The sequence below is a fragment of the Taudactylus pleione genome, unplaced genomic scaffold (genome assembly GCF_031769625.1).
Source record: "Taudactylus pleione unplaced genomic scaffold, aTauple2 ptg000041l, whole genome shotgun sequence".
NCBI classification, from domain to species: Eukaryota; Metazoa; Chordata; class Amphibia; order Anura; family Myobatrachidae; genus Taudactylus; species Taudactylus pleione.
Genome location: NW_028284443.1, coordinates 10721194 through 10747745, shown reverse-complemented (window position 1 = coordinate 10747745; position 26552 = coordinate 10721194). Strand labels below are relative to the sequence as shown.

At 39.2% G+C, this 26552-nt stretch overlaps 1 protein-coding gene across 1 annotated transcript in view; it reads right to left on the bottom strand.

Moving 5' to 3' along the window:
* The window catches only part of GRM8 (glutamate metabotropic receptor 8), a 1218298-nt gene that overhangs the window by 481494 nt on the left and 710252 nt on the right, over nt 1-26552 (bottom strand). The window contains exons 4-6 of the mRNA XM_088457648.1: nt 10196-10331; nt 9566-9720; nt 8906-9043 (exon numbers count right to left, since the gene is read on the bottom strand). Coding sequence (XP_088313774.1) covers nt 8906-9043; nt 9566-9720; nt 10196-10331 — 429 coding nt within the window. The remainder of the gene's footprint in view (nt 1-8905; nt 9044-9565; nt 9721-10195; nt 10332-26552) is intronic.

Below are 26552 nucleotides of genomic sequence, written 5' to 3'. Positions count from 1 at the left end.
ATGATAATGATTATAAGAATGAAGAAGAATATATCTGATGACTTTATAATATTAAAATTATAACTATTTACATTGATTGATATATTATTATTAATAATAATAATATAAATAATAATATAAATAATATGAATAAATAATAATAATAATAAAAGTATTATTATTATTTATGGTATGTCAATCAAGCTAAATGTTACTAATCACCTAATTATCTTACCATTGGGATTCATCTGTATTTTTACAGTTGGGATACTGCTGCCGTTATTATTACCGTCGGGAACCTGACTACATCCCATATTATGCACATAGGTTAATAATACTTAGTCACCTAAAGCAAGACACACACACACGCTCATATAATTCAACACAAAGTTTCTAATATAAAGCATAGAAGCAGGGCCGTAGAGAGCGCTGCCGGGCGCAGGTAAAGAAGGGGGGTGGCCTAATCACAGGAGTCCTGGCCACACCCCCTTGAGAAGAAAGAATAAATGTTTGCACTGCATGCTGGGGAGGGGGTGCTATGAGCCGCTCTGCACGGTGCAAAGCAAGGGGGGGAACGATCAGTGTGATCACTCACCCCCTCAGGCATAGGAGATTGCTTGTGGCTCCTAAGCAGCAGCCACAGCAAGTTCCCACTACATCCCAGCACACGTTGTATGCTGGGCTGCGAGGGAAAAAGGAGGGAGGGGGGGGTGGCACCGGACCCGGGCCCCTCTGGAAGCCACGGCAAATTGTACCCGCTCCCACCCGCTCTTGGCGCCCTTGCATAGAAGTTCCATAGCTGGAATGTAATTGGGAAGTTAAATGCATACACATCAAAATCAATTACTCCAGTGATGCTGCTGCACAGGGCATAGACACATAGGATGTTGATACACTTTGTTTCACATGTGTAACACCAACAAGAGTAACACCAATGTGTTTATTATTTTATACAGGAGACTGGGAGGAGTCATTGTATTTTCAATGTAGGTATGTGTGCTCATTGGGATCCTTCCCACACTTAAAATACAATGACTCTTCCTAGTCACCTATATAAAAGAAAAAGAGACTGTAGTCATTTGACCTGTTGTCGGCCAAGCTGTCAATCACTCTGTGTCTGCTGTGCTACAGATGTACTCTACCTTCCTACCATGTTAATTAAGCAGAATGGTATTATTTTTATGTTGTTATAAAATCATCTAATCATCTGAGGTCTACAATAAAGTGATGTATTAAGTAGGATTACTGATATCATTTGAAAATGTTCATTATTTAAAATCTTCACTGAGAGAGCAAAGTATCACCAACTATGTAGCCAAAGAAAGTCAGTGTCATTTCTCTTTCATACTGAGAAAACCTGTCTACAAGTTACCTTTAACAAAGACACACAAATACTGTCTTATTTCCTGTAAAGAATGTATTCTGACCATTACATATTTTTGCACATTTGCAAATCTGTATGGATAATAACTTTAGATGGAAAAGATATTCCTCAAAAAGGCACCCATTTGTGTGAACACACCCTCACTGAACTTTGCCTATGTGAGAATTGCTTTTCTACCCCAGTTCCGCTTCTTCCATCATAGCAGTTGATGAATTGTGCATGACTCTGCAGAGGTGATAATTGTCTGAGAATGCAAAGTGCAAATTAACACAAGTATATACTTTGCAATTGGGCAGGAGGCAGATTTCCCGTAGGAGTCAGGGAGCGCAGAGCAGATGTGATCGCATCCCCCTGTGATGCCGCGTTCATGCCCACTGGTGCAGGTGCAGCAACGCCACCTCAGCGCAATGTTCCAGACAGGAAATTTCAACTTTATTAATGGACAACAAATTGTAGCATCTACTATAAACCTCCAATATATACCAGCACAATAAAACACAAAAATCAGCATATAATCATTTTTGCAAACATTTTAACCAGTTATGTATTCCACTGACATTGCCACAAGACAAAGAAATGGAACACGTTTAAGTAAAAAGTTTACTACATATGTGTCCTCGTACACCATGCGTCTATATGCCATACGGTGCAACAGGCCCTTCTCGACTGAGACGCCCGGAGAGGCGTAGAGGCCCATACTTTCTTTATACAGGTATCTAGCATCTTATATGCATGTAGCGAAAAGTCACTCATACTAGAGATGCTCGATTGCGACATTAACTACACAGAAATTGGATTTACACACACAAAGTCACAGATTAAGCACAATGGAGGTGAAGCAGTTCGAATTGGAGCCCATTCAGTCACACACAGATGTTCAAATGTTGCACATCAAATTGATTAGTGTTATCCAGCAATGTAGTTATGTCGCTCCTAATTGTTTTATTATATGAATAAGATGCCCATATTGAGCACAAAAGATGCTCAGCGCAGCTGAGAAAATTATTAATAAAATATAAATTATAAATTAAATATAATTATAAAGCTGATTAGCACAGAACCTGGCACGCCGAGAGGGGCTATTCAATACCTATAAAGCCACAGTGTAAAAGGACACACATGTAGACAGATAAACAACATACAGTAGAAGCTGAGCACAAAGTGCAGTTTTTATTCTACTGTACATTACCGGTCAAAGAAATATGTTCAAACACATACATTAGGGTAGGATTGTTGTAACATCCCTTTAAACAGGTACAGTACTCATATGAAATACACAGTTTCTATAATGTATTCAATCCAGGTGATATGCACATTTTGGGGTAAATTTACTAAAGTGAGAGTTTTTAGTGAGTTTAGAGGAGATGTTGCCCATAACAACCAATCAGATTCTAGCTATTATCTTCTAGAAGGTGCTAGTTAAATGTTAAGTAGAATCTGATTGGTTGCTATGGGCAACATCTCTTCTAAACTCACATTGAAAAAACTCTCACTTTAGTATATTTACGCCTTGGAGTCAGTCAGCCACAGAACCTGTGCAATTGATATTTGTCCCTGATTGAAGCGATGTTCTAAAAACCCTACATTTGGGTTAATAATATAAGAATCCAATAAAGCTACAAGTATATTTTTCAAAATGTATAAAAAGTAATAGTCCTTTAGTGCCCCTATCAGATAGTAAACTGAGCGATGAAAAACGTAACACAAGTTGCATATCTCGGCTTAAGGAAAACCGTCTGCTCCAATACAAGTATTTGTACCCAATGTATTCATATAAAGTAATGGTGATCCCGAGTAGTAAAGGGAGAAAAACCATTTAAGGCTATAAAATCTATTAGAAAGAACAGTGTGAACCCATTTCAAGAACAATTTAAAACTTTCACTTTCAAATATGAGAAAGGGACCAAGTAAAAATACATCCAATTATAATTCATCAAATATACAATAATTCCAGTGTGTTGGTAATATATCTCAACATTTAAAAGGTAAATCAACCTGCTTAATTAGGAGTGTACAACAAATACTTTCCTATAAATATGTAATATAGTTACCTAGGTAACTAAATTCTCAAGAATCCCGGGAATTTGGCCTGCCTCAGCCAAATTCCCAGGTAGCCAAGTCTGTCTGAAAGGTACCTACCCGGGAACACGTTCCCGGGTAGACGCCCCTGCAATCGACCAGGGTTTTTCCTGGGACTTAAGTCCCGGGAAATTACACTGCTTCTGTCTGAATGGTGCTACCCAGGAATTTACTACTCCCGGGCAGCACCAAGCAGCTTTTACATGTAGTTGACAGCGCAGAGCATCCTATAGGACGCTCAGCGCTGCTGCTTTGAGCTGACAGTGCAGAGCGTCCTATAGGATGCTCAGCGCTGCTGCTCACCACCCCCAGCGCCGGCCGGCTGTGCCACAGCAGGCTGCCCGCACTCCCGCTGGACCACCAGGGAATTAAAATAAATTTCCCCGGTAGACTATTTAGTGTGAAAGGGGGGTCTCCACCAAATACCCAGGATTTTACACAAGGGAAATTCCTGGGTCTGAGCAGGAAATTTCCCGGGTCGTATATCTGAAAGGGGTATTATTAGTCATGATTATAGTTTTGCTTTAAAAATTACACACTTGATTTTCTTGGGGCCAGTGTATTATAAAGAAATGCTACAGCATATGCATCTTGGAGGCACACTACAATTTCTACAGATTAGACTTTTTTTCGCTATTGTCATGGCTGCATAATAAAATACATAGTATAAACATCGTTTGCATAGAACATTAATAACATTTAGGGGCTCATGCTGAGTCTTCTGTGCATGTACACATAGCACTACTCATGCTTGTTGTGTTATGAACAGTCAGTCACTCTCAGTTTCGGACTTGGGAATGAAAGGCCCACAGAAAAAATATAATGGTAGGGGCCCACTGAAAGGAGGCGGTGCAAAGATGAAGATGTGTGGCCAGCTTATAAAGGGGGTGTGGCTAGCCATCAGAGGGGTAGAAGTAAAGAGAATAATAAATAATAAAGTCCAGAGCTGGATTAATAATATTAATAGGATTACTTATAGGATATAAGGATGGAAAGATTCTAGCTCAAAAAATCACGATTACTATTACTATTAGTTTAATTTTTTTTGTCCATTATCTGTACATTCTTACCATAAATACAGTATGTTTACTAAAGTGTGTTCTTATTGGCTGCACTAAATATCCTTAAAAGTACCCTAAATGACTTTGAAAATGTTCTACTGAGGTCTTATAATTAACTAATTTCAATAGCAAAACAGTGTTTTGGAATGCAATAAAGGCATGCTAAGGGGTATATTTATGAAAGTTAGAGATTTTAGAAGTAGAGATGTTGCCAATAGCAACCAATCGAATTCCACTAACTAGCATCTTTTAGAAGATACTAGTTATAATCTGATTGTTGTTATGGGCAATATCTCCACTTCTAAAAATGCTCAGTTTTGTAAATATACCCCTAAAGATCAAACTCAAAAGTGAGAACAAATCCAGATGTGTCCAGGGCCATAAAGAGCCTTGCCAGGTCCTGGATATTTTGGGGGTGTGGCCTGATGTAAGTTCACACACTGGCCACACCTCCTTAAAAAATAGTATTTGCTGTGTTTCCCCAACCCAGCACACGCAGAAGCATGTGCTGGGCTAGGAAAGCACAGGCTAGTGCCACTGACAGGTAAGGGAGATGGGCAGGTGGCGAACCCGAGTCCCTGCCTGGTTCCTCCATCATGCCTGGTTTTGGGTAATTAGAACCCACTCTGGTAGCCCCTGGATTTGTCCTCATACCTAGACTCAATATGCCATGCGGTGCTAGATGCCTGGTATGAGTGAGCTGCTCTGAACAGTATAGCATCTTTTCATGGATTTTTCACTCCAATGTGCATCTTAGTTGATATGCGGTGTGCCAAACGATGTGACGATACTGCACTGATTAATTTGATATATACCACTTCTTTTGCTGTGTGTGACTGAGTCTGAATCTGTACAAGGGAACTTGGCGTGAAAAATAATACTTTGTAATTTGTATACAGATTCAGACTCAGTCAAACACAGATATACAAGTGTTGCATATCAAATTAATCAGCGCAGTCTTGTGAAGAGGTCTTGTCGCATCATGTTGCGAATAAGATGCACATTCAAGAAAAGAGACTTGAAAATGCTCAACCCAAAATGGTTCATGCTAAGAAGGGCTGTTTGGTGCAACTGTGGCAATATTGTATGAGCACACATCTGTAAAAAACATAACTCAACAACATTTGCATAGATATTAAAATAGATCCACTGTGGAGAACCAATTAAATTGAACCTGGGTAGAAGCTATGAAAAGCCCACAGCTGTAACCAGCTCACCAAATTGCCAACAGCTCTCTCCATTCCTGCTGTCTTGCATTGATGCATTATACTGTGTGTGTATGTATATATATATATATATATATATTAGGGATGTGCAGGCTCGGATAGGTTCGAGTTTGCACGTGGAGTTCGGATTTTTCCCTCCAAAAAAACGGAACTCAGAACGAGGCAAAACGTCATCTTACATGGACGAACATCATCATTCCTGGACAAAAGACCAGGAATGATGATGTTCGTCCATGTAAGATGACGTTTTGCCTCGTTCTGAGTTCCGTTTTTTTGGAGGGAAAAATCCGAACTCCACGTGCAAACTCGAACCTATCCGAGCCTGCACATCCCTAATATATATATATATATATATATATATATAATATACAGAAGGCAGAGACGTGATCAGAAGTCTACTCTTCTCCTCTTGCCTCTATATTATGAATGTGATAATCAATCACTGACCTATTGCTGTGTGCATCTGTGTATACTATCTGTAAAAGGCAAAGAGTAGGGAAAAGATGAGTGGCCACAAATTAATATTTTTCCGTGGATTAACAAAATAAATATAAATTTTTGCTAGAGATGTGTGGTTTGGTTCTTCAGAAATCAGAATCCACACAAATTTTGTGAATCCTGAAAGATCTGAGTCACGATTCTGGTCTTCCTCCAGTTCAAAATTTGGATTTATAATCCAAAATTACATGATTTTAACTGTATTTAAAAACAGAACCAAAATCAAAAGCAAAACACTTGAATGTGGTTTTGCAAAATCAAAACCCTAAAGATTAATCCAGATCCAAAACCAACACGTGGGTCCACACACATCTCTAATTATTGCCCTCTCTGCTAATCCCTAGATTATGCCCCCTGAACAGTACTCTCCTAGCCTAATGGCAAGAAGGTCCCTGCTCTTCAACTATAAAATTGTCTGGGTTCAATTACTGGGACCCCAAAGGAAACTCACCTTTGGCATGTGCCTGCAGAGAATGTCCCGGGGTTCACAACTAGGGGTGTCACATCTCAGACAGGCCCTGATACTGATGAGGGGCCATGACTAAGGGTGGCATGGCCACGCCCTGCCAGGTGCCATTCGTCCCTTCCTCTAGCAACTTGCAATCACAATGTAAATTAAACTCATGCATACAACGCCTATTGATTTAGCTAATGAGCTGCACCAATCTCCAGCATATGCAGGTTGTTTACAATCAAATAAATATTTGGAACATCAAACTGTATATATCCACAGAGATGACTACCTCCTAGGTAGCAGGAGTCCAGGTATTGCCCCCCCCCCACACACACACACATACATACACACACATAATTACAATCTAGGGTGAAGAGACAGGTAAAACATATAGTAATAGAAACTTTAGCCCAGTGTTAAAAAATAAGCTTTGCTGTGCTTAATTAAGCATTGGATATTGGGCATATAATTATATATATATATATATATATATATATATATATATATATATATATTAGGAATCTGCTCACCAGGAACAAGGTTATGAATGCAAGGCTTTATCCATCGACGTTTTGGTCTGCCTCTGGACCTTTGTCAAGATCAATACACTTGGACAAAACACAGCAACATCACAGTGACATTAAACACCCCATATATAACGTAACCACTTACCAAAATAAACCCGTTACGTGAGCCTCCAGAAGTGACATCGTCACTAGATCACACATTTTGCAGCATTTACTTGACCAACAGGATCCCCGGAGGGGGCGCTGCTTAGTGACTATGTCACTTCCGGCATTCATAACCTTTTTCTAAAGAAGTCCTGGTGAGTGCACTCTATTATATTTGTGTTATCCCCATTTCTTGGGGGTTATACTGTGGATTTGTACCCCAGCAGATGTTGTTTTTCAAGGGGTGAGAGTGCTGGCCAAATATGGACAGATATATATATATATATATATATATAAACGACAGGCTCAAACCACGGCACTCGACCATCTGGGGTGCCCTTGGTATGTGACCACACCATCTACATAAAAAATATAATACAAACTCAGCACTCACATGCTTTTCAAACTGCAACTCCTTTGAACATGGGGAATGTTGGTTCCAAAATATTGCAATAATTTGTTAAGCTGGCCACCGCTTCACGGTCATTCCCATCTAGCCAGTCCCTACACTGATTCTCAGATAAAGATATATATATTTATACATACACACACATACACACACACACTATATATATATATATATATATATATATATATATATATATATATAATTACAGTTATATAAGCTCTTAATACTCAACTTTTTAACCACATTAAAACACATCACTTTTTATATAATTAAGAAGTAGAAGTAAAATCAACTTCTTTTTCCTTCTTTCATACAGTCGTTTTCTCTGTTGCAAAGATGCCAACATATTACACATACAATATAGTATGTTTGGTAACAATTATATTAAGCATGTATTGCAGTTCATGCTGAAAGCCATTCACTGATTGATTCGAGCAACATACTATTTCAGAACCAGACATCACAAACATTTCTGATATTGTGTGTGAAACAATGACACTTTTATATTTCAGTATATGCATAAAAATGTTTTGTTAACAGCAACAATCCTATGTAAAACCAACATTTCCTTTTGCCATGATGTCATCCACTTTCCAAAAGTGAGTCCATGATGTACATTATAAAATGAACCCTATGTAGAATATAATGTGTGTTGAAGAGCATGCAAATGTTTAAAAAAGGGGGAAAATTATGGAAATGAGGTGTCTATTAAAAATATTTTGCCATTAAATGCTAATAATTTGAAAGTCTTGTCTGCAGGATGTGTATAAGTCCAGTTGGCATCAATCAGTATTGCATCAACAGTCTCTCTGGTATTGTATGCCTAAAGAGCCTGGCTGTAATCTATAGATTAGCAACAAATCCACATAAAATCTTCAATATAATTGACTCAACATGAACTAGACAAATAGCTTTCAAGCAAAGGAGCTTGCATGGGGCACCAACAAGCTCTGGCAATTAAAATGACAGCCAATTTTTTGTATACTAGACTATAACAATGTATAAGAAAAAAAAATTGTATCTACAGTAATTGTCAACAGCAGTTGCCTCTGAAAGTTGTATTATCCAAATTTAGCATTTTTAAATTTTGGAAGACTTTTAAAAATGTTACTAAAATAATGTAAGGCTTTACACATCTACTTACCTGTACATCTCTTTAAATAGCTATTTTTTTTCCCATGTGATCCGAGTTTGCAGCCAAAGTTTTCTTCCCAAAACTCTGCAAACCATACATTTCTTCGGTTATTGGCTAACGACCGGCTTCTAAAATATCTATCAAATCCTATTCCATAAAAACAAAAATGATCATTAATGCACATAATGAGTACAGTATATTAGGATTTAATGGGGATCTTTACTGGCATTACAATGGGTAAGGCAGAAGGATAGCAGGAGTCTCGTTACCAGCTTAAATGAATGTACTTTTATTATTGTTGTATGTTCCCTGATTTGATAAATGTACAGTAGGATCTCAAATATAATATTCAGGTCTCCTGTGATTAAGGCATACTTTAACATACATGGATGTAGGTTTTAGTGTTGTTGGGCTTTACAAATTCTTTGCCTCTTACTAACACATCCTAATAATAAAAGCAAGGGCTATTATTTAAAAAATGAATAAACTAAAAGCAAAGCGATATTTGTTTCCATTGTCCAACTTATTTGAGAATGATACAAGTTATTTATTTAATTTTTATTTAATATATGCTGTGAATGATGGTGTCAAATTAAATGTGCTATTTTCGTTGTAATTATTACATTGGATACAGTTGTATTTCACCATATACTAGAAGAGTTATTTTACCATCTATTGATGCTCTCTTTGGTAGTATTGTAACAGCCCCTTCTGCTATCTCCTCTTGTTGGTATACTGGTGAAATTTTAGAGCCCCAGCTGTCTGATCCAATCCAGAGAAAGTGACCAGTCTGATTGCTTCTTTTGGCTGCTTCTAGAATTCGCCTGTAACACGCACACAAAAAAAGAAAATAAATGCTATTGATTTCACAGAAGGCACATTAACCAGATATGCTAAACATCCAGGGAGGAAACAATTAGTCAATCATCCTGTCAACTTGACCCTTGCTTCAGAAAACAACACTAGCTCTTAACAGTATTTGCAGTTCATGTTAATTTATTTTGTCTAACCCAAATGCATCATACATTGTCTATCATTCTCATTTAATTTATCTCATTTCATTTACTCAATCTCATGGCTTAATCCAAAGGATACTACACAGTTTCAGGTAGACAGCCAGATCGTCTCAAAGGAACAACCAAATAGCATTTGTCTAAATGCAATTGAAATTTGCTTCTCCGTCAGTCTCACAAGAATATATTTGACGTGGTAATGTAAAACTGATAAGAAATAAAGAGGTTTATGCAATTCTCCTGTCAAAGATCAGACATGTCACAAACAATAGGAGGAAACTATCACCTTATGTCATCTTCATTTGCAAAAATGATTACTGCACGAGCATGAGGGGTTTCCAGCAGGCGTTTAATGATTTTATCAAATTCTCCTGGTTTGGGTTCTCGAGGGATTTTCAGAGATTGGGCAATGCAAACACCACCTGTAAAGACATAATACACTTCATCTCAGAAAAGCCACACTTTAAGGATTACTGGTTAATGCTTCTGGGAAACTGCATTTGGTTTATATAAATAGATTTATGGCAAATTCACATGAATACAACAATATGTGTAGGTATCCCTGTGTTAATAATATACTGCACTGTGGGATATTGTTTTCAATAATATCAGAAGGTACACTGTGCAAAAGTAAAGCCAGCACACATAAAGCAAACTTCTACCACTTTTTTATTATATTTTTTTAACTCCATTGAGGCTTTTCTCATCCCTGTGCTGAGCCAATTTGGCACTCTTTAGGCTAGTCACATTCAAACATTGATATTTGTATTTTTTATGCAGTACCAAAACAAATTATACTGTTTTTTTTTTTTACAGAACACGTTTTGTTTCAAAAATTACAATTAGTATGGTTATTAAGCCTCACATGGCAAAAAAAACCTACCCAACTAGAACAATAACAGATTTTTTTTTAAATTACAAGAGAGTGAATTAAAAGAAATGTGTGTATTTTTTTTCCAAAACACCACCCAAAAATACAACATTGTAGTAATTGTTTACAGATTAATAAACCTTTCCAAAACAGCAAAAGGCACCACTTTTTCTTACTACAGTAGTTTGTATGAAAAGCATAAAATGTAGAGGAATAAAACATTCCTTGTGTAGACTGTGATTAAGTATCAACATGTTAGAATGTTGAAATTTTGTCCTGTGATTAAGAGGTGACTTACCTTTTCCTGGCAGCTGCAGTGGCTCCAGCAGCATCTCACGAGTCCAGGTGGTCATGTGACCATCACTTCTGGGTCAGAGCTCTAATCCTCCTGCATTTCGATAAGTATGTCTCCACTATCCTTAACCAGAATCCTTACCCCTAACACTAACCCTCTGTATAGTGCAGTGGTGGCCTAACCCAAATGTGGACATTCTCACAATGTCGACGAGTTGCCTGTCAACATTTAGTAATGTCAACATATCTGTCGACATTATGAATGTTAACTTTGTTACTGTCAACCTTTTGACTACAAACCACTATTGTCTGATTATTACAAGACAAGTCCTATTAAGGAGGCATATCATTTGAATGAGAGTCTCAGTGTGTCCCTAAGTGTGCAGCTGTCAGGATGGGGTTAACTGACAATTTTACTGATCCCCCTATTCTTCTGGCTCTCTGGGGGAGCCAGAGAAGTCACAATGCCATGCTTTCCGTGTTACCATGGGGATAGCTGTAACTGTGTGTGTTGTGTGTGTGTTTGAGTATGCAGCCTATGTTATTCAGAAGATCTCAAGGAACATTTCAATGAAAACCTGGTTCAGTAGCTCTTGAGTTGATTATATATATATATATATATATAAAATATAGTTTACATTCCCCTTAAAGTATATTTTTTGCATCTTTTACTTGATTTGAACTTTTATGCCCAATATAACTTTTACGGAAAATGGAAAAAAAAAGTTCAAGCTCATTTAGAGAATCCATCTCTGGACAGCAGTTTGTCAAAATACTTAACTGCAGTATTTACATAACATTAAATTAAAGTGTTAACTAATAAGGTCAATGGATTTGTGATATACTTTATTATGCAAACTAATATAGCTAATCATTGATAAGCTTGCTTGTGTCTTATTGGCCATTGGTTACCATTAGTAAGAATGAATAAGTGATACTGCATCTATTGCACTGTAAGTATTATCCTGGAGGGAACTCATAGCTAGATGACTAAACAATTTTTTGTAGCTCTTTAATATGGTTGTGTTATTTTGAAATAATATTTATTACAGCTACTGTTATTGAAATACACAAGAATGAGAAATACTCATACACAATTTGAAAACCACAAAAGAAAAACACTAATAGTTAAATTATGTACAATAACACTGTAAAACAGAATGGATATTACTGGAGAAAAGCAACAACAACAAAAAAGTATATACAGTGCTAGCATAAACAATACCCAATAATAATGGTAATTTAGTCACCTGTTGCAGTTCTGAAAGAAGGAGGACATTTTGCAAACCCTACAAAGGAGACTAATACTACTTTTCCATCTGACTGCCGGGTCGCACCCGGAATTATGTTTGCGCACCCATCCCAGGTGCATCCCAGCTGAGACCCCTTACAGAGAGGCAGCAAGACCCGGCACTAATGCCAGGTTGATGATATTATCTGGATCACGTGATGAGTTGGCCCTTGGAGATGATTTCATCTCCAAGGACAGGACCTTCCTATGCAGAGAATGGGATCAGGTTGCATCGACCCGAGTTACCCATTCACACTGCATCACAAGCAGGGTTGAACACACATTCAACCCTTCTAGTGACCAGGGTTGAAATGAGGGGTCACTCGAACCGGCTTATTTCAATCTGGCCCTTTCACACTGCACAGTAACCCGGGTTGTTGTGCGCTCATGTGCAACAAACCCGGGTTATTGCTGGCAGTGTTAAAGGGGTATAAGAAAAGGTAAGAACTCCACAGGTGAATAAGAAATTGCAAAAAGACTGAAAAATAAACAAATATTAAAGCAATTTACTAATACATTCTAAATAGTATAAAAATATGAAAACATACATAAACTTGTGTAAATGCTAACCATACAATATTGATAGGACTGATTTAAACAGATTTAATTCTTCAGCAGATAGCACAATGAGCTGTATAAAGATAAAGAAAAAATATCTAATTTACCTAGAAAGTCACTTGTTCTCAATGAAGTGTTTCAACATGAAATTTATCACTGTTGCAAATTATAATAGAAGTTGCAACTGGTATTCAGACATGAAACTACAACATATAATTGTATAATAATTTTATATTTTGGTTTAATTGCTATTATTGCACAACTCTGTAGGAGCATGCAATAATGTTTGAAAACCACAATATTTTTCACAGGCATTCCTGTCAACTGCTTTCTGTTTGTCAGCAACTTAAATAAACACATTTATTTATGCATAATTAGGCATATATTTTTGATTATATTTTTACTTTTAAATCAATCTGACATATGTCTTTATTGTTTGATCTTTTATATTCTAATTTGAATTTTGGTGGAATCCATAGAGCAGTGGTATGTATTATTTTTGCATGCCTTCTCATTATTTCTTTCTGCTATATGTTGGTTAGACAATCTGTCATATTCAAGATAACACAAAGCTGAAAAGGCATAGAACTGCATTGAAATCAGAGTTCCTGGTGGAGATTGCTATTCCCTGTGTGCCCCAAAGCACACACATATCTTTAGTGTGATGAGAATTCCAGGAGGGTTATATTTATTGACTTAACATCTGCTTGTTTGTAATAAACACACAGACTTATCCTGAATAAAATTAACTTTGTTAGAATTAACATTTAAGATTGAAGGGTTTAAATATGCTATGATATAAATATGATCAGATTATACTGTTCACATACAAAATTTTTGTTACACCTTATTGATTTTCCCACTTTTTAAAATATTTATTAAAATTGATATAAATTTTCCTCCTTCCCCAGAAAAGTAGGAATTTATTAACCACACTCTCCAATTTATATAATAATAATAATAATAATAATGTTATTTATATAGCACTTTTCTTCTAATAGAATTCAAAGTGCTTTACATTTGCCAAGGGGCTTGACGGGGTGGTATGCTGGGTTGTGTATGCACAATGGCAATAATGTCCATTGCAGCTGCCACATCCCTGTTATAGTAATGCACTAGGGAACAAAGAACTTCACAGGCCCCCATTACTACAGAGAGATTCAGGTTTGCTGCAAGAACGGAGTCATACCCCTCCTTGGAAGATCCTTACTCATCTACATAAACTTCTGTTTTGAGGGGATTCAACTGAGAACCGAAATTGAGTAGTGGTCTAACCACATGACTGGATTTATTTTTAGGTCAGGGACTTCTAATCCAATCTAGAAGACAAGATCAAGAGTGTGACCACTTTTAATGCGAGACAGAAGGAATGATTTATGTGAGGCCCAGAGCATTCATTGTCCACAGGAGGTCTTGACCAAAGTGTGAGAGATCATTATCAATCCATGCATTGAAATCCCCTATGATCAGCCATCTTTGATGCTCCAGAACTAGTCTAGCAACAATATCTGCAAATTCTTATAGAAAAATCTTTCCATCTCAAGGGGGTTAATTGAGAAGTACTCTGAATTCTGATTCTGTAGAGCTCTGAGCATCAATGCACTCAAATTATTAATTTCCATTGGGTGGACACTAATTGTTAGTGCATTTTTAAAGCAGATGGTCACTCCATCTCACCTGCAGTTCAGTCTTGGGTTGTGAACTTGCGAGTGATATAATAATTTGTTGGAACTGCAGCTTCCAAGAAAGGTGCTGCATTTTCATCTAGCCAAATCTCTGTGATACAGGCAAGATCTGAAGATTCAATAAGGTCGGCAATTGTAGCAGTCTTGTTTCTTATAGATCTGGCATTAGAAAGGATGGGTCTGGTTGGGCATACCAGGGGGCCTATAGTTTTCTTTATATTGAGTGTGGGGCCCTCTGAGGATGTCAGTTACAGAGCGAGAACTTATAGATCTGTTCAACCAAGCACAGGGCCATCTGTTAGGTACCACTGCTTTTTATCTCCTATATGAAACTGGTGACCCTGAGAGCAAGGGACTAAGGTGGTTACAGCGGATAAGAGAATTTTGGCCTTGCTTCTCATAACTGTCTCACTTAGTTTTTTTGAAAATGCCAAGGGATTTAAGAATGGAAGCCTGTGCTGGATTAATAGGAACTGCAGCTCATGGTGGATGGTGAAAGTATAAAGCTGGAGTTGTACAAATACTTTGGGTCATCAATGAGAGAGTGCTGTAAGTACAGAAGTTTTTGTGATTTTCTGGTTGCTACCTAATTCCAGGAACTTAAGAATTGTGTCACTAGTAATTCCATTAATAGAAGTATTGTGGACAGAGAAACGTGTCAGTGGATATTAGTGGATTCCTGTAACTCACACTAGTGGTTCCTTCTGTGCAGCACTTGAGCTTAAAGGCCCCCATACATCAAAGATGGATTGCAGCAATCGTGCAATTTGCAATCGATTGTGTATAAAAATCTGCAATGTATGGGCTTCACAAATCGCAGATTGCAACCAAAAAGTGATTGGAATTGTTTAATCAGATTGTCCAACATGTTGGATTTCACAGATCGATTGGGACTGTAAATTGCTAGTGTATGGACATGATCAGCAGATTTGCAGACCGTTTCTAGCAAAATGATGGGCCTTTCAAGATTGCCAGATCTGTGTTTGCTGCAATCGATCTGCAAATCACTGAAAGAAATCTGTAGTGTATGGGCGCAGATTGCTCGATTGGGAAATCCTAAGATCGCGCAATTAATCTTCAAATTGTTCAATTATGGTTTTCAGATTGCTGATGTATGGGGGCCTTTACAAGGATTGCTTTTGGAGAGGTAGTTTCACTTTCATTTACCTAGGGACTACTTGTAGTGTGTGATAAATAAGCACGCCCACCAAGTCTGGAGTTACCGGAGGGCTGGACAAATGCCTAAACCATTCTTTTGTTGCTGCAAATCCTTATTCAATACTAGCCCCAAGATTTATATAGTGTATGTACATTCTATCCATACTGCTTAATTTCTGTTGTTGTTGTTTTAAAAACTTAATATTGAAAATGATTTATTTGCACTTTGTGGCTCTCTTTCAATGTCATATTTCTAACATCTGGACAACCTTACAATAGGCTTCTTGAAGTGATATATGAGAGATACATATAATTGTAACAGGGGATTCATTTGCCACTAGATGGCTTTTTATTATTTTTATTTTTGATCTATATAGTAGACATTGAATTTTTTAATCTGTTCTTTTGTATGTAATGAATCAATATATGTGACTTAATATCACTTGTAACAGTTAACATTTTTTGGTTGCACTGCAGTTTATCTATTTTTTTCTAATGAACTCCAGGCAACAATGAGCACAGAATTTAATAAGGAAAATTGACATTGTTCAAACCACAATATTATTGATCAGATTTTAGAAACACTGAAGTTTGTATCCAGAGAGATCAGACACTGCTTTCAGTGTACATAATGTAGCCTAGAGCTTTGTAAACTTTAGAAGTTATATGCTAAGCTGCAATTTCACCTCTAAGTTTTTGCTGCACTAATACAGCAGGTTTGGGGAAAGATTTATTAGAGCTTGGAGAGAGATAAAGTACAGTACCAACCAATCAGCTCCTGTCATTTTTCATACACAGCCTGTAAAATGACAGAAGCTGATTGGTTAGTACTTTACCTCTCTCTAAGCTTTGATAAATCTCCCCCTTACCAGAGAGGGGAGTAAAGCAACATTTAGGGGTCATAGAAATGAAAGCCCACACAGGAATTTACTGCACGTGCATTTGCCAATGTTACTAGAACTTACAGCCTGTGTCAAAAAGCTATCAACATTTTTGATATACAATTGTTTGACAGATATTTATGGAGAAATCCAAACAAGTGTGGGCATATTGTGTTCATGGATTTATGGGCTGCGAAAAGTCGAAATCGGCGATAATTTATTGCCAATCACGTCATTTTCGTCTGTTTCAATTATCCCCGTAATCAATTTCAAAGACTTTTCGCAGGTTCGAAAAGTCTTTGAAAAAAGACGGGGATAACTTTTCACCATGTTGTACATGGTGAAAAAAAGTGCAGAATTGGGGTTTAGGGAATGTCATTTAATAATAAACTGTCAAAAAAAAGTTTTAATTAAAATAGGAGACACCCCCAAAAAAATGAAGATTTGGGGTGCAAAAAAAAAAAAGAAAATAGAGTAAACAGTGTTTAAAAATAGGGAAACAGGTTCAGGGGGGTTCTGCAAGTATGCGGCAGTTGTTTTCTAGAATAGGCTATTAGCGGCAGGTTTGCGGCCACAAACTCCGGGAATAACAGCAATGCCTGGATCAGCCTCAGTATGCTCAAAGGGGCTGTAAGGGCAGTGGTGTGCATGTCTGAAGCATCCTAAGGATGCTCTGGTCAGCTGCGCTGCAGAGATTCTGGCATTCCAGCACCCTGATAGCTAGATGCAGTGACTGTGAGTGAGCGGTGGTGCCACCCACAGATCTCTGCTCTCTGTGTGTTGGCACCACTCGCACACCCCTAGCTACAGACCTGACTAAAAATGTTCATTGTACCAGCTCTGTATCTGGTGCAAGAGATCCATCTGATACAAGTCTGATGTCATCATATGTTCAACTTTGCATAGACTGCAATTCCAACTACACATCTTTAGAAGATGTAGCCTACATGAAAATGCCTTATTGCTGCCCATTAACACCTAGTCAGCTGCAATTGGAAATGTGGCTGAGATGGACATGACTCTGAATTACCTATACTTGCTCATAGTTGCTTATATTTGTCCATGAAGCATGTGCAGTGCTAAAAATGGACTAGCCTGCAGCTTTGAATTTTCCCCCCTAACCTCTTATGATGCATATATTCCGCCAAGCCAACTCCCAGGGCCAGAGGGAATCTGGAATAGTCAGCCAGGGGATCCCTACACATCAGGGAAATGCCTCAATTTTCCCTTAAGCTTTTTAAAATGTAATCTGCTTACACAAAATGCACCAGGTTTGGCGGCTGACACAACTTATCAAGCGTGGAGCTATGTACTCACATCCAAATCAATGACAACAGATAGGGGTGCACCACTACAGTAACCATAGAAGGTTCCAATAATATCCAAAGTTATGACCTAATATGTCAAATGAGGGCACTCACCATAAACATTTACTAAGTCACCATTTTCAATCGACATTTTGGCCCCGAAGGGTCAAGACAAACCACAGGATTAGTGTACATACACCAGGTAAACAGGTACACAGGTACACAGGTGTACTGATGTACTAACACTAATCCTGTGGTTTGTGTTGACAATGACCTTGTGGGGCTGAAACTTTACTGTACTATGATGGTAAATGCCCTCATTTGACCTATTGTTTATATATATATATATATATATATATATATCCCAATGTCCGCCCTGGCAATCTGGCATCCAGACTGTAGTTTCCTGCTCCGGTGCCCTCCAAGAGGGTATGCACCCCCAAACACAGCAGGCAATAGAAGAGGTGGAATTCTGAGACTTGAATCGAGCAAACCCTATACCTGGGTGTTTACTAGCAGTCTATGTTTCAGGGACCAGATCCCCTTCCTCAGGACAACTTGTCCTGGGAAAGGGGATATGGTCCCCAAAACTTGGACTGCTAATAAACACCCCGGTTTAGGGTTTGCTGGTTTTAAGTATCTGAGTGCTGCCTCCTCTATTGCTCTTGCTATATATATATATATATATATATATATATATATATATATATATATATATATAAAAATAATAATGATAGCAATAAATCCCAAAGGATGCAGGCTGTCTACTTAATAATAAACTTTATTTCTTTACATTTCAGGGGACACAGCCCAATCCATCATGCTCTCCTGATGAAAAGGGCTGTGTCCCTTGAAACATACAGAAATAAAGTTTATCATTAAGAAGACTCAGAGTGCCGCCTGCATCCTTTGGCATGTTACTATTACTACATTGCTCTGGAGGAAGGCAACGGAGCACTATTAAGTTCTATTTACTTAATGAGTGCCAAATCTGTGTTTGCTACTGTGAATATATATATATATATATATATATATGATACACACACATATATTCCAGATTGTAATTCTCACACTCACTCCATCCTATGCATTGCAATCCAATAGTTGGTCACATAAATAATCCACATTAATAAATGAGTGCACTCACCAGGAGTCATGAAAAAGATAATGTTTTATTAAAATCACAGAAGCACCACATAGAAAGCGTCGACATTTCGGACAGACCTTTGTCAAGATAGTTCAGAGTACAATTACCTGTGTCATATATACGTACATACATACATTCAACTCTGAAATAGTCCCATTGTGTACAATTATTAGGAATCTACAGGTAAAGCTGTAACAGGGCTTAAATGCACCGAGTGCTGGTCCACCCTCTTAGAGCCCAACATCATAATGTCAGTATGTCATGCATAGGGGGCGGTGCTGGCTCCCTATGCGTGACATTCAGACAAGCTGGCTAAATCTGTTTAATTTTAAACAACTTGTCTGAATGACAGTTTTTGACCATTTTCCGGGGATCGGGAGCAAATTTCCAATTGTCACTTCTTTCCATACATTACCAGATTTTCATTATAACCAACCAATTTATTGGATAGAGGAATGAAAGTTGGTCTATTGTATGGCCAGCTTTACTAACCAAATGATAGATTGATGGACCAACTAAATGATCATGAAGAATTTTCCCTATACCTAATCACCTTTCATCAGACCAGCCAACTTCTCTCCTACCAAATGATCTGATGTCACTGTAGTCAGAGGTCATTGTCTGTCTACTTCACATTTTCCTCAGACCTTTCCTTTTCAGCTATTCTCATATATGCCCCCTGCACAGCACCTTATAATAAATACCTACCCCCTGCACAGCAGTTTACCATACTTGTCCCCTCCTACACTTTGTCATACCTCCCACCTTTGCCTTCTCTAGCGCTATCTAGTAAGCCTAACCTCTCCCACTATGAGCACACCATGCAGGTTACACTGCACTCAGCTGTAGACAGTGTCTACTTCTGTTAAATTGTTAAGTTGGGGGGAAATTTCTCCCTGCACTGAATAATTATTGTTTAGTTTGATTTAATCCACTTGTCTGGACTACTGTCTTTGCCCATTTTTCAGTGATTAGAAGCAAATGACCAATTAGCATATTTTCACATATGTTACCCAATTGTCATTAACTAGTTGGCTTGTTGGAACAATTATTGGGTAATGTATATCCAGCTTTAGAGCCAGATGGCAATCTATCTACAAACAAATAGGCCAGAAGTTCATATAAAAAGGAATCTGAACACTTGAAAAGACAAGTGTGGCTTTTCTTTTACTATTTCATATGAACCTATAAATTAAATACACATTAGTAAAAAGTTAGAACCTTTTTGCACCAAATAGGAAAGTAAATTAAACTTATCTGTGAATCTTTAGGGTCAACTGAATTTCCTCTTATTTTAATTTTGCTTTCCAACTCAGGCAGCATTTCAATGGATGCACTAGATAGATGTAGATCCCAGAAGCACAAATACATATATTGTAGTTTGAGACCCATCCCAGTACGGTCTTCTATATTTTATTGTTCTTCACTGCCATTGCTACTCATTTTGTTACTTTGTGTGTTATTTCTATACACAAATACTCTGTAAATATGTACAGTACAACAAAATGTATTAATAATAGATAAAAATAAAAATGCTCAACAAACAGCTAACATTTGCTACATTTCTTGATATAGCCCTAAAACCTTTTGCCAATTGCAGTGCTTAACTTTTGCAGCAGTTTTCAGTTAAATGTAGAAAGAGGAAAATAACTGAGAGATGTAGTCACTCTAAGATTGACACAACAAAATGTGGGGCCTGAGGGGAAAGTAGAATATGGGGACTAAACCTTAAACAACATGGCAGTATACTCAGTGGTGTAGCATGAGGCCCGGGTGCCCGGAGCACGAGCGTGCTACTACGCTCCCTCCCCCCCAAAAAAAAAAAAATGTGTGCACTACATAATATAACCACAACATATATACATATACATACATGGCAGGGTCATACATACAGGGTCACACATACATACAAATATACAGGAATGGTCACACATACATACAAGCAGGGTCACCCATTCATACATACTGTACATACACACAGACATACATACACATGCAGGCAGGGTTACACATTCATACATACATAGATACACACATACAGGCAGGGTCACATACATACATACAAACACACACACAATCATACACACACATACAGGCAGGAAGGGACACACATACACACATACAGTTAATACAGGCAGGGAGGGTGATAGACATAACTACTGGGTTATAACCTCTTATCTTAATGTGGACCCTGCAGCTTCTTCCTTGACATGCTGCTGTAGCCCCCCCCCCCCCCTGCTGGAGTCAGACGAACATGTGCTGAGCTCCACCAATCATGGCTCAGCACAAGCTCCTCTAGTGACCAGGCGTTTCCCACTAGAGCAGGAAGGCAGGACAGGACGCTGCTGCAGACCCAGCACAGGCTGTCAGCTACTTGACAGCTGCTCCAGAGTCCAACTGCAGGACGCCATCTGGTAAGTAAGGCGTCTGGAGCTCACGCTCCAGTGGAACCGCCCTCCCTACGCCCATGAGTATACCTGCCAACATCCATTGTTCATTATAAGTTTACAAAGTTCAAAATAAAATAAAAGTAAACACTCCAGTTTAATTCATATCTCCTGAATGATAAAATGACTACTTACAAACTATTGTTTTAAACATTTCTGTTACATATTAAGGCAAAGTTAAACATATATTAAAGTTGTTACTAAACTATCGACTGTCCTTTTGTGCCTAATATTTCAACAGTCATGTACTGAGTTTGAAATAAGCTTAGTAGTAAACCAGACAGTAGTACTGTATGACTGTCACAAAAATAGGTTATTGACCTAACTCTGGCAGTTCTTAAGAATTATTATTAGTATCCTTTATTGATATGGCACCACAAAGGGTCCACAGCTCCTAACATAGTACAAAAACACAAACAGTATGAACCGATTGCACAAGAATGAAAGTGACATACAATATAGAACATGGACATTGTTTATAAGTATTGCTGCATCAGCAGTCATAATACTCAAATAAGCATCAGGGTAGCAGAACCCAAAGGTTGGGTACCATTGTAGGCAGTAGGGAGGATATGGTGGTAGAAGCAAAAAAAGGAAAAGCATATGAGGGAAGAGGGCCCACCTTGTGAGTGTAAAGACATATATTATGAATCAGTTTAACTATGGAATAATAAAGTCCTTAATGTACCCAGCAGTGCTAGCTATACAGTATATGTGCTTAAGACCAAGGTTTGGTACATGGCCAGTAAAAACAGTAGCAAGTAAAATGCAGAAACAATGACTGACATTTAGCAAATTGAAGTCTCAATGTAGCAGAAGTCTTGGTACACAGAGTTGATGCAAGGAGTAAGCAGAACAGATGGTCAAAACACTAAGCCAGAAGTGGTACACAGAATTAATATACAGAAGCGGTAATCATAGTTAGAACGAGTTCAATACATTGGCTCAGTAGACAAAAGCGGGTAGTCATAGTCAAAGCCAAGTGTGCAGTAAAGAATTAACAACAGCCCTAGCAAGCATCTAGCAGTAATTGTTATGTTCGCTGCTGCTTTATAAAAACATAGGTTGTGGATCCAATATTCTAAGAGCTTGCTGGATACTTTTACATGTGCAGTTGCATCTCACTAATGCCAGAGATTAACATTAGGCTCCAACCTCTCTTTCTCAGTCTATGATCAGTTTTACGGAAAATGAATTAAACTTTTCGCCAGCTTCTCATATCAGCATATTAATATTTGGAAAGCGTTTTTAGCAGATAGTCCAGAAATTAAAGATATTGAAACTACACCCCTACTTATAAGATGACATCTGTGCCAGATATTCAGATTTTTTTTTAACCAGGTGAAATGAAAGTATACATTTTTTAATTTTACATGAGTTTTCTTCTGGAGACAATCCCTACCACTTAACTCAGAAATAGAAGAGGAACTTATGGAAACCGGGATGAATATTGTGTATAAACTGTGGCAACTGTAACAAGGCAATGTTTGAAGATGTTACAAATATAACTGAAACCAAGAAATTTGTTAGCAAACTTGTCTGAGGGTTGTGATACTCTCTGGTTTTCTTTTTTTTTTAAACAGCCAGACTTTATCACCTACTTTAATTGCTGGATTCTGTGACCTTTTCTTATCTGCATGAATCTTATATCTCTCTTGTGCTCTCTGTAAATTACTGATACGTTTTTTTTCCAAACTTCTTTTAGGGTCTAATGAAAAGCTTGTGCTGCTGGAGCATTACTACTGTCGAAAGTGTTAAGAAATTACTGAAGATGATATATAAAATAGTGAAAATGGATTGTGTAATATTTATTACAGTTTATATATGCAAACTCAGTCATGGGGAGATATACAGCCCCATTATTCTGCTGATGATTACTGTACAATTGCAAATATGTTCAATGCATGATTCACCCATTTTGTCTATATATTATTTTACGGTTATTACTCAGAAGTCATTCTCAATTTGATTTGTGACGTTTCACAAAAGGCTATACACAAATTGGAAGTGAGCTGTGTACCCCAGTCTGGAGCAGGGGTGCATCTATAATGGGTGCAGGATGTGCGGGGTCCAGGGGGCCCACAACGCACACCCTGCACCCATAGTCTTGTACTTAACTCTCTGTAGTGCAGCTATGCAGCGCTGAGCCGGTGCTGCAGAGCAGCAAAAATCACTGGGAAAATAGCAGCAGCCATTTTCCCAGTGACCTGTGCATGTGCGCTACTAGTGTTCCCGGGACCAAGTGCCATTTTCCCAGTGACCTGTGCATGTGCGCTACTAGTGTTCCCGGGACCAAGTGCCATATTCCCAGTGACCTGTGCATGTGCGCTACTAGTGTTCCCGGGACCAAGTGCCATTTTCCCAGTGACCTGTGCATGTGCGCTACTAGTGTTCCCGTGACAAGTGCCATTTTCCCAGTGACCTGTGCATGTGCGCTACTAGTGTTCCCGGGACCAAGTGCCATTTTCCCAGTGACCTGTGCATGTGCGCTACTAGTGTTCCCGGGACCAAGTGCCATTTTCCCAGTGACCTGTGCATGTGCGCAGTGTTCCCGGGACCAAGTGCCATTTTCCCGGGCGTATGCGCAGTAGATTCTGCCACTAAGCCAGAATCTGCAGTGCACTGCGGAACCGCCGGAGAGAGGAGGGGACCCACACTGAGTCTGCATGCGGTCCTCCTCCTCTATTAAAATGCCCCTGGCAGGGGCATCTTAAGAGAGGAGGGGGCCCATGTGCACTCCCCGTGTGGGGCCCCCTCCTCTCTTTCTGGTGGCCGGCAGCTGACTGATGCGGCTGCCAGCCACCGGAGCATTAATAGACTCCGGGCACTAGGAGTGTGCCCAGAGTCTACTGCGCATGTGCAGAACCTTGGGGATTGGCCGCGGCAGCCATTTTCTGGCGTTCTGTTCATTCACAGTAAACTCTGGGGACTAGAGTGTGAAAATGGATTGTGTAATATTTATTACAGTTTATATATGCAAACTCAGTCATGGGGAGATATACAGCCCCATTATTCTGCTGATGATTACTGTACAATTGCAAATATGTTCAATGCATGATTCACCCATTTTGTCTATATATTATTTTACGGTTATTACTCAGAAGTCATTCTCAATTTGATTTGTGACGTTTCACAAAAGGCTATACACAAATTGGAAGTGAGCTGTGTACCCCAGTCTGGAGCAGGGGTGCATCTATAATGGGTGCAGGATGTGCGGGGTCCAGGGGGCCCACAACGCACACCCTGCACCCATAGTCTTGTACTTAACTCTCTGTAGTGCAGCTATGCAGTGCTGAGCCGGTGCTGCAGAGCAGGAAAAATCACTGGGAAAATAGCAGCAGCCATTTTCCCAGTGACCTGTGCATGTGCGCTACTAGTGTTCCCGGGACCAAGTGCCATTTTCCCAGTGACCTGTGCATGTGCGCTACTAGTGTTCCCGGGACCAAGTGCCATTTTCCCAGTGACCTGTGCATGTGCGCTACTAGTGTTCCCGGGACCAAGTGCCATTTTCCCAGTGACCTGTGCATGTGCGCTACTAGTGTTCCCGGGACCAAGTGCCATTTTCCCAGTGACCTGTGCATGTGCGCTACTAGTGTTCCCGGGACAAGTGCCATTTTCCCAGTGACCTGTGCATGTGCGCTACTAGTGTTCCCGGGACCAAGTGCCATTTTCCCAGTGACCTGTGCATGTGCGCTACTAGTGTTCCCGGGACCAAGTGCCATTTTCCCAGTGACCTGTGCATGTGCGCAGTGTTCCCGGGACCAAGTGCCATTTTCCCGGGCGTATGCGCAGTAGATTCTGCCACTAAGCCAGAATCTGCAGTGCACTGCGGAACCGCCGGAGAGAGGAGGGGACCCACACTGAGTCTGCATGCGGTCCTCCTCCTCTATTAAAATGCCCCTGGCAGGGGCATCTTAAGAGAGGAGGGGGCCCATGTGCACTCCCCGTGTGGGGCCCCCTCCTCTCTTTCTGGTGGCCGGCAGCTGACTGATGCGGCTGCCAGCCACCGGAGCATTAATAGACTCCGGGCACTAGGAGTGTGCCCAGAGTCTACTGCGCATGTGCAGAACCTTGGGGATTGGCCGCGGCAGCCATTTTCTGGCGTTCTGTGCATTCACAGTAAACTCTGGGGACTAGAGTGTGCCCTGAATCTACTGTGCATGCGCAGAACACTGGAAAGATGGCCGTGGCAGCCATTTTCTGGTGTTCTGAGCAGCGGTGACACCCACCATGGGACCACGGACAGGTAAGTTTAAAATAATATGAACCCGGGGGCCCATGTGCGCCGCACACACTGCACCCATTATAGATACGCCACTGGCCCCTGGTCAGGAGGTAATGAAACAGTATATATTCTTGATAAAGAAATGTGCATTTTTCAGAGCTGAGGGTAACTTAGTTAAAGCTTCAATTTGCACCATCATGGACCTATTGACTAATAGAATAGTGAAATCATTGGGCAGAGACAAAATCAGCCACAAAATCTAATGAAATGTATTTCCAATGTCCAGAAGGAATCAGTAAAAGCTGCATGTTTCCACAAGAATGAGTATATGAACTCTTTTCCCTAACATATTTCAGTCTTTTACACACTGCAAGGTAGTTTTACTGAATTTAGGCCATCAAAATTAACAATCAATTAATTCTAAAATGTTACTTTTGACTGAGTGACCAGCTGTGGGAGAAGCACATATACTGTAAACTTTACAGATAGAAACACTTCCTTTAATTCTTTAGCCCCAGAACATAATAATCGTTTCTTAATAGACTTCTCTACCTAGCAAGGGGTCATAGCTATATGTTTCAGCAGTGATTGCATTGACAAGATTGCTACTATATTTCTTTTGGCAAAAATACATTAGTAGTGTGACTTGGGAGCGATCTTGTATTGCTGAGAAAAGGTATCCACTCTGGAACCCGGTCTCTAAGTTAAAACAGAATTAAAGCTGTTGAAGAAGATTGCTCATCTTGCTTGTCTGGCATCGAGGTGTCTGATAAGTTTGA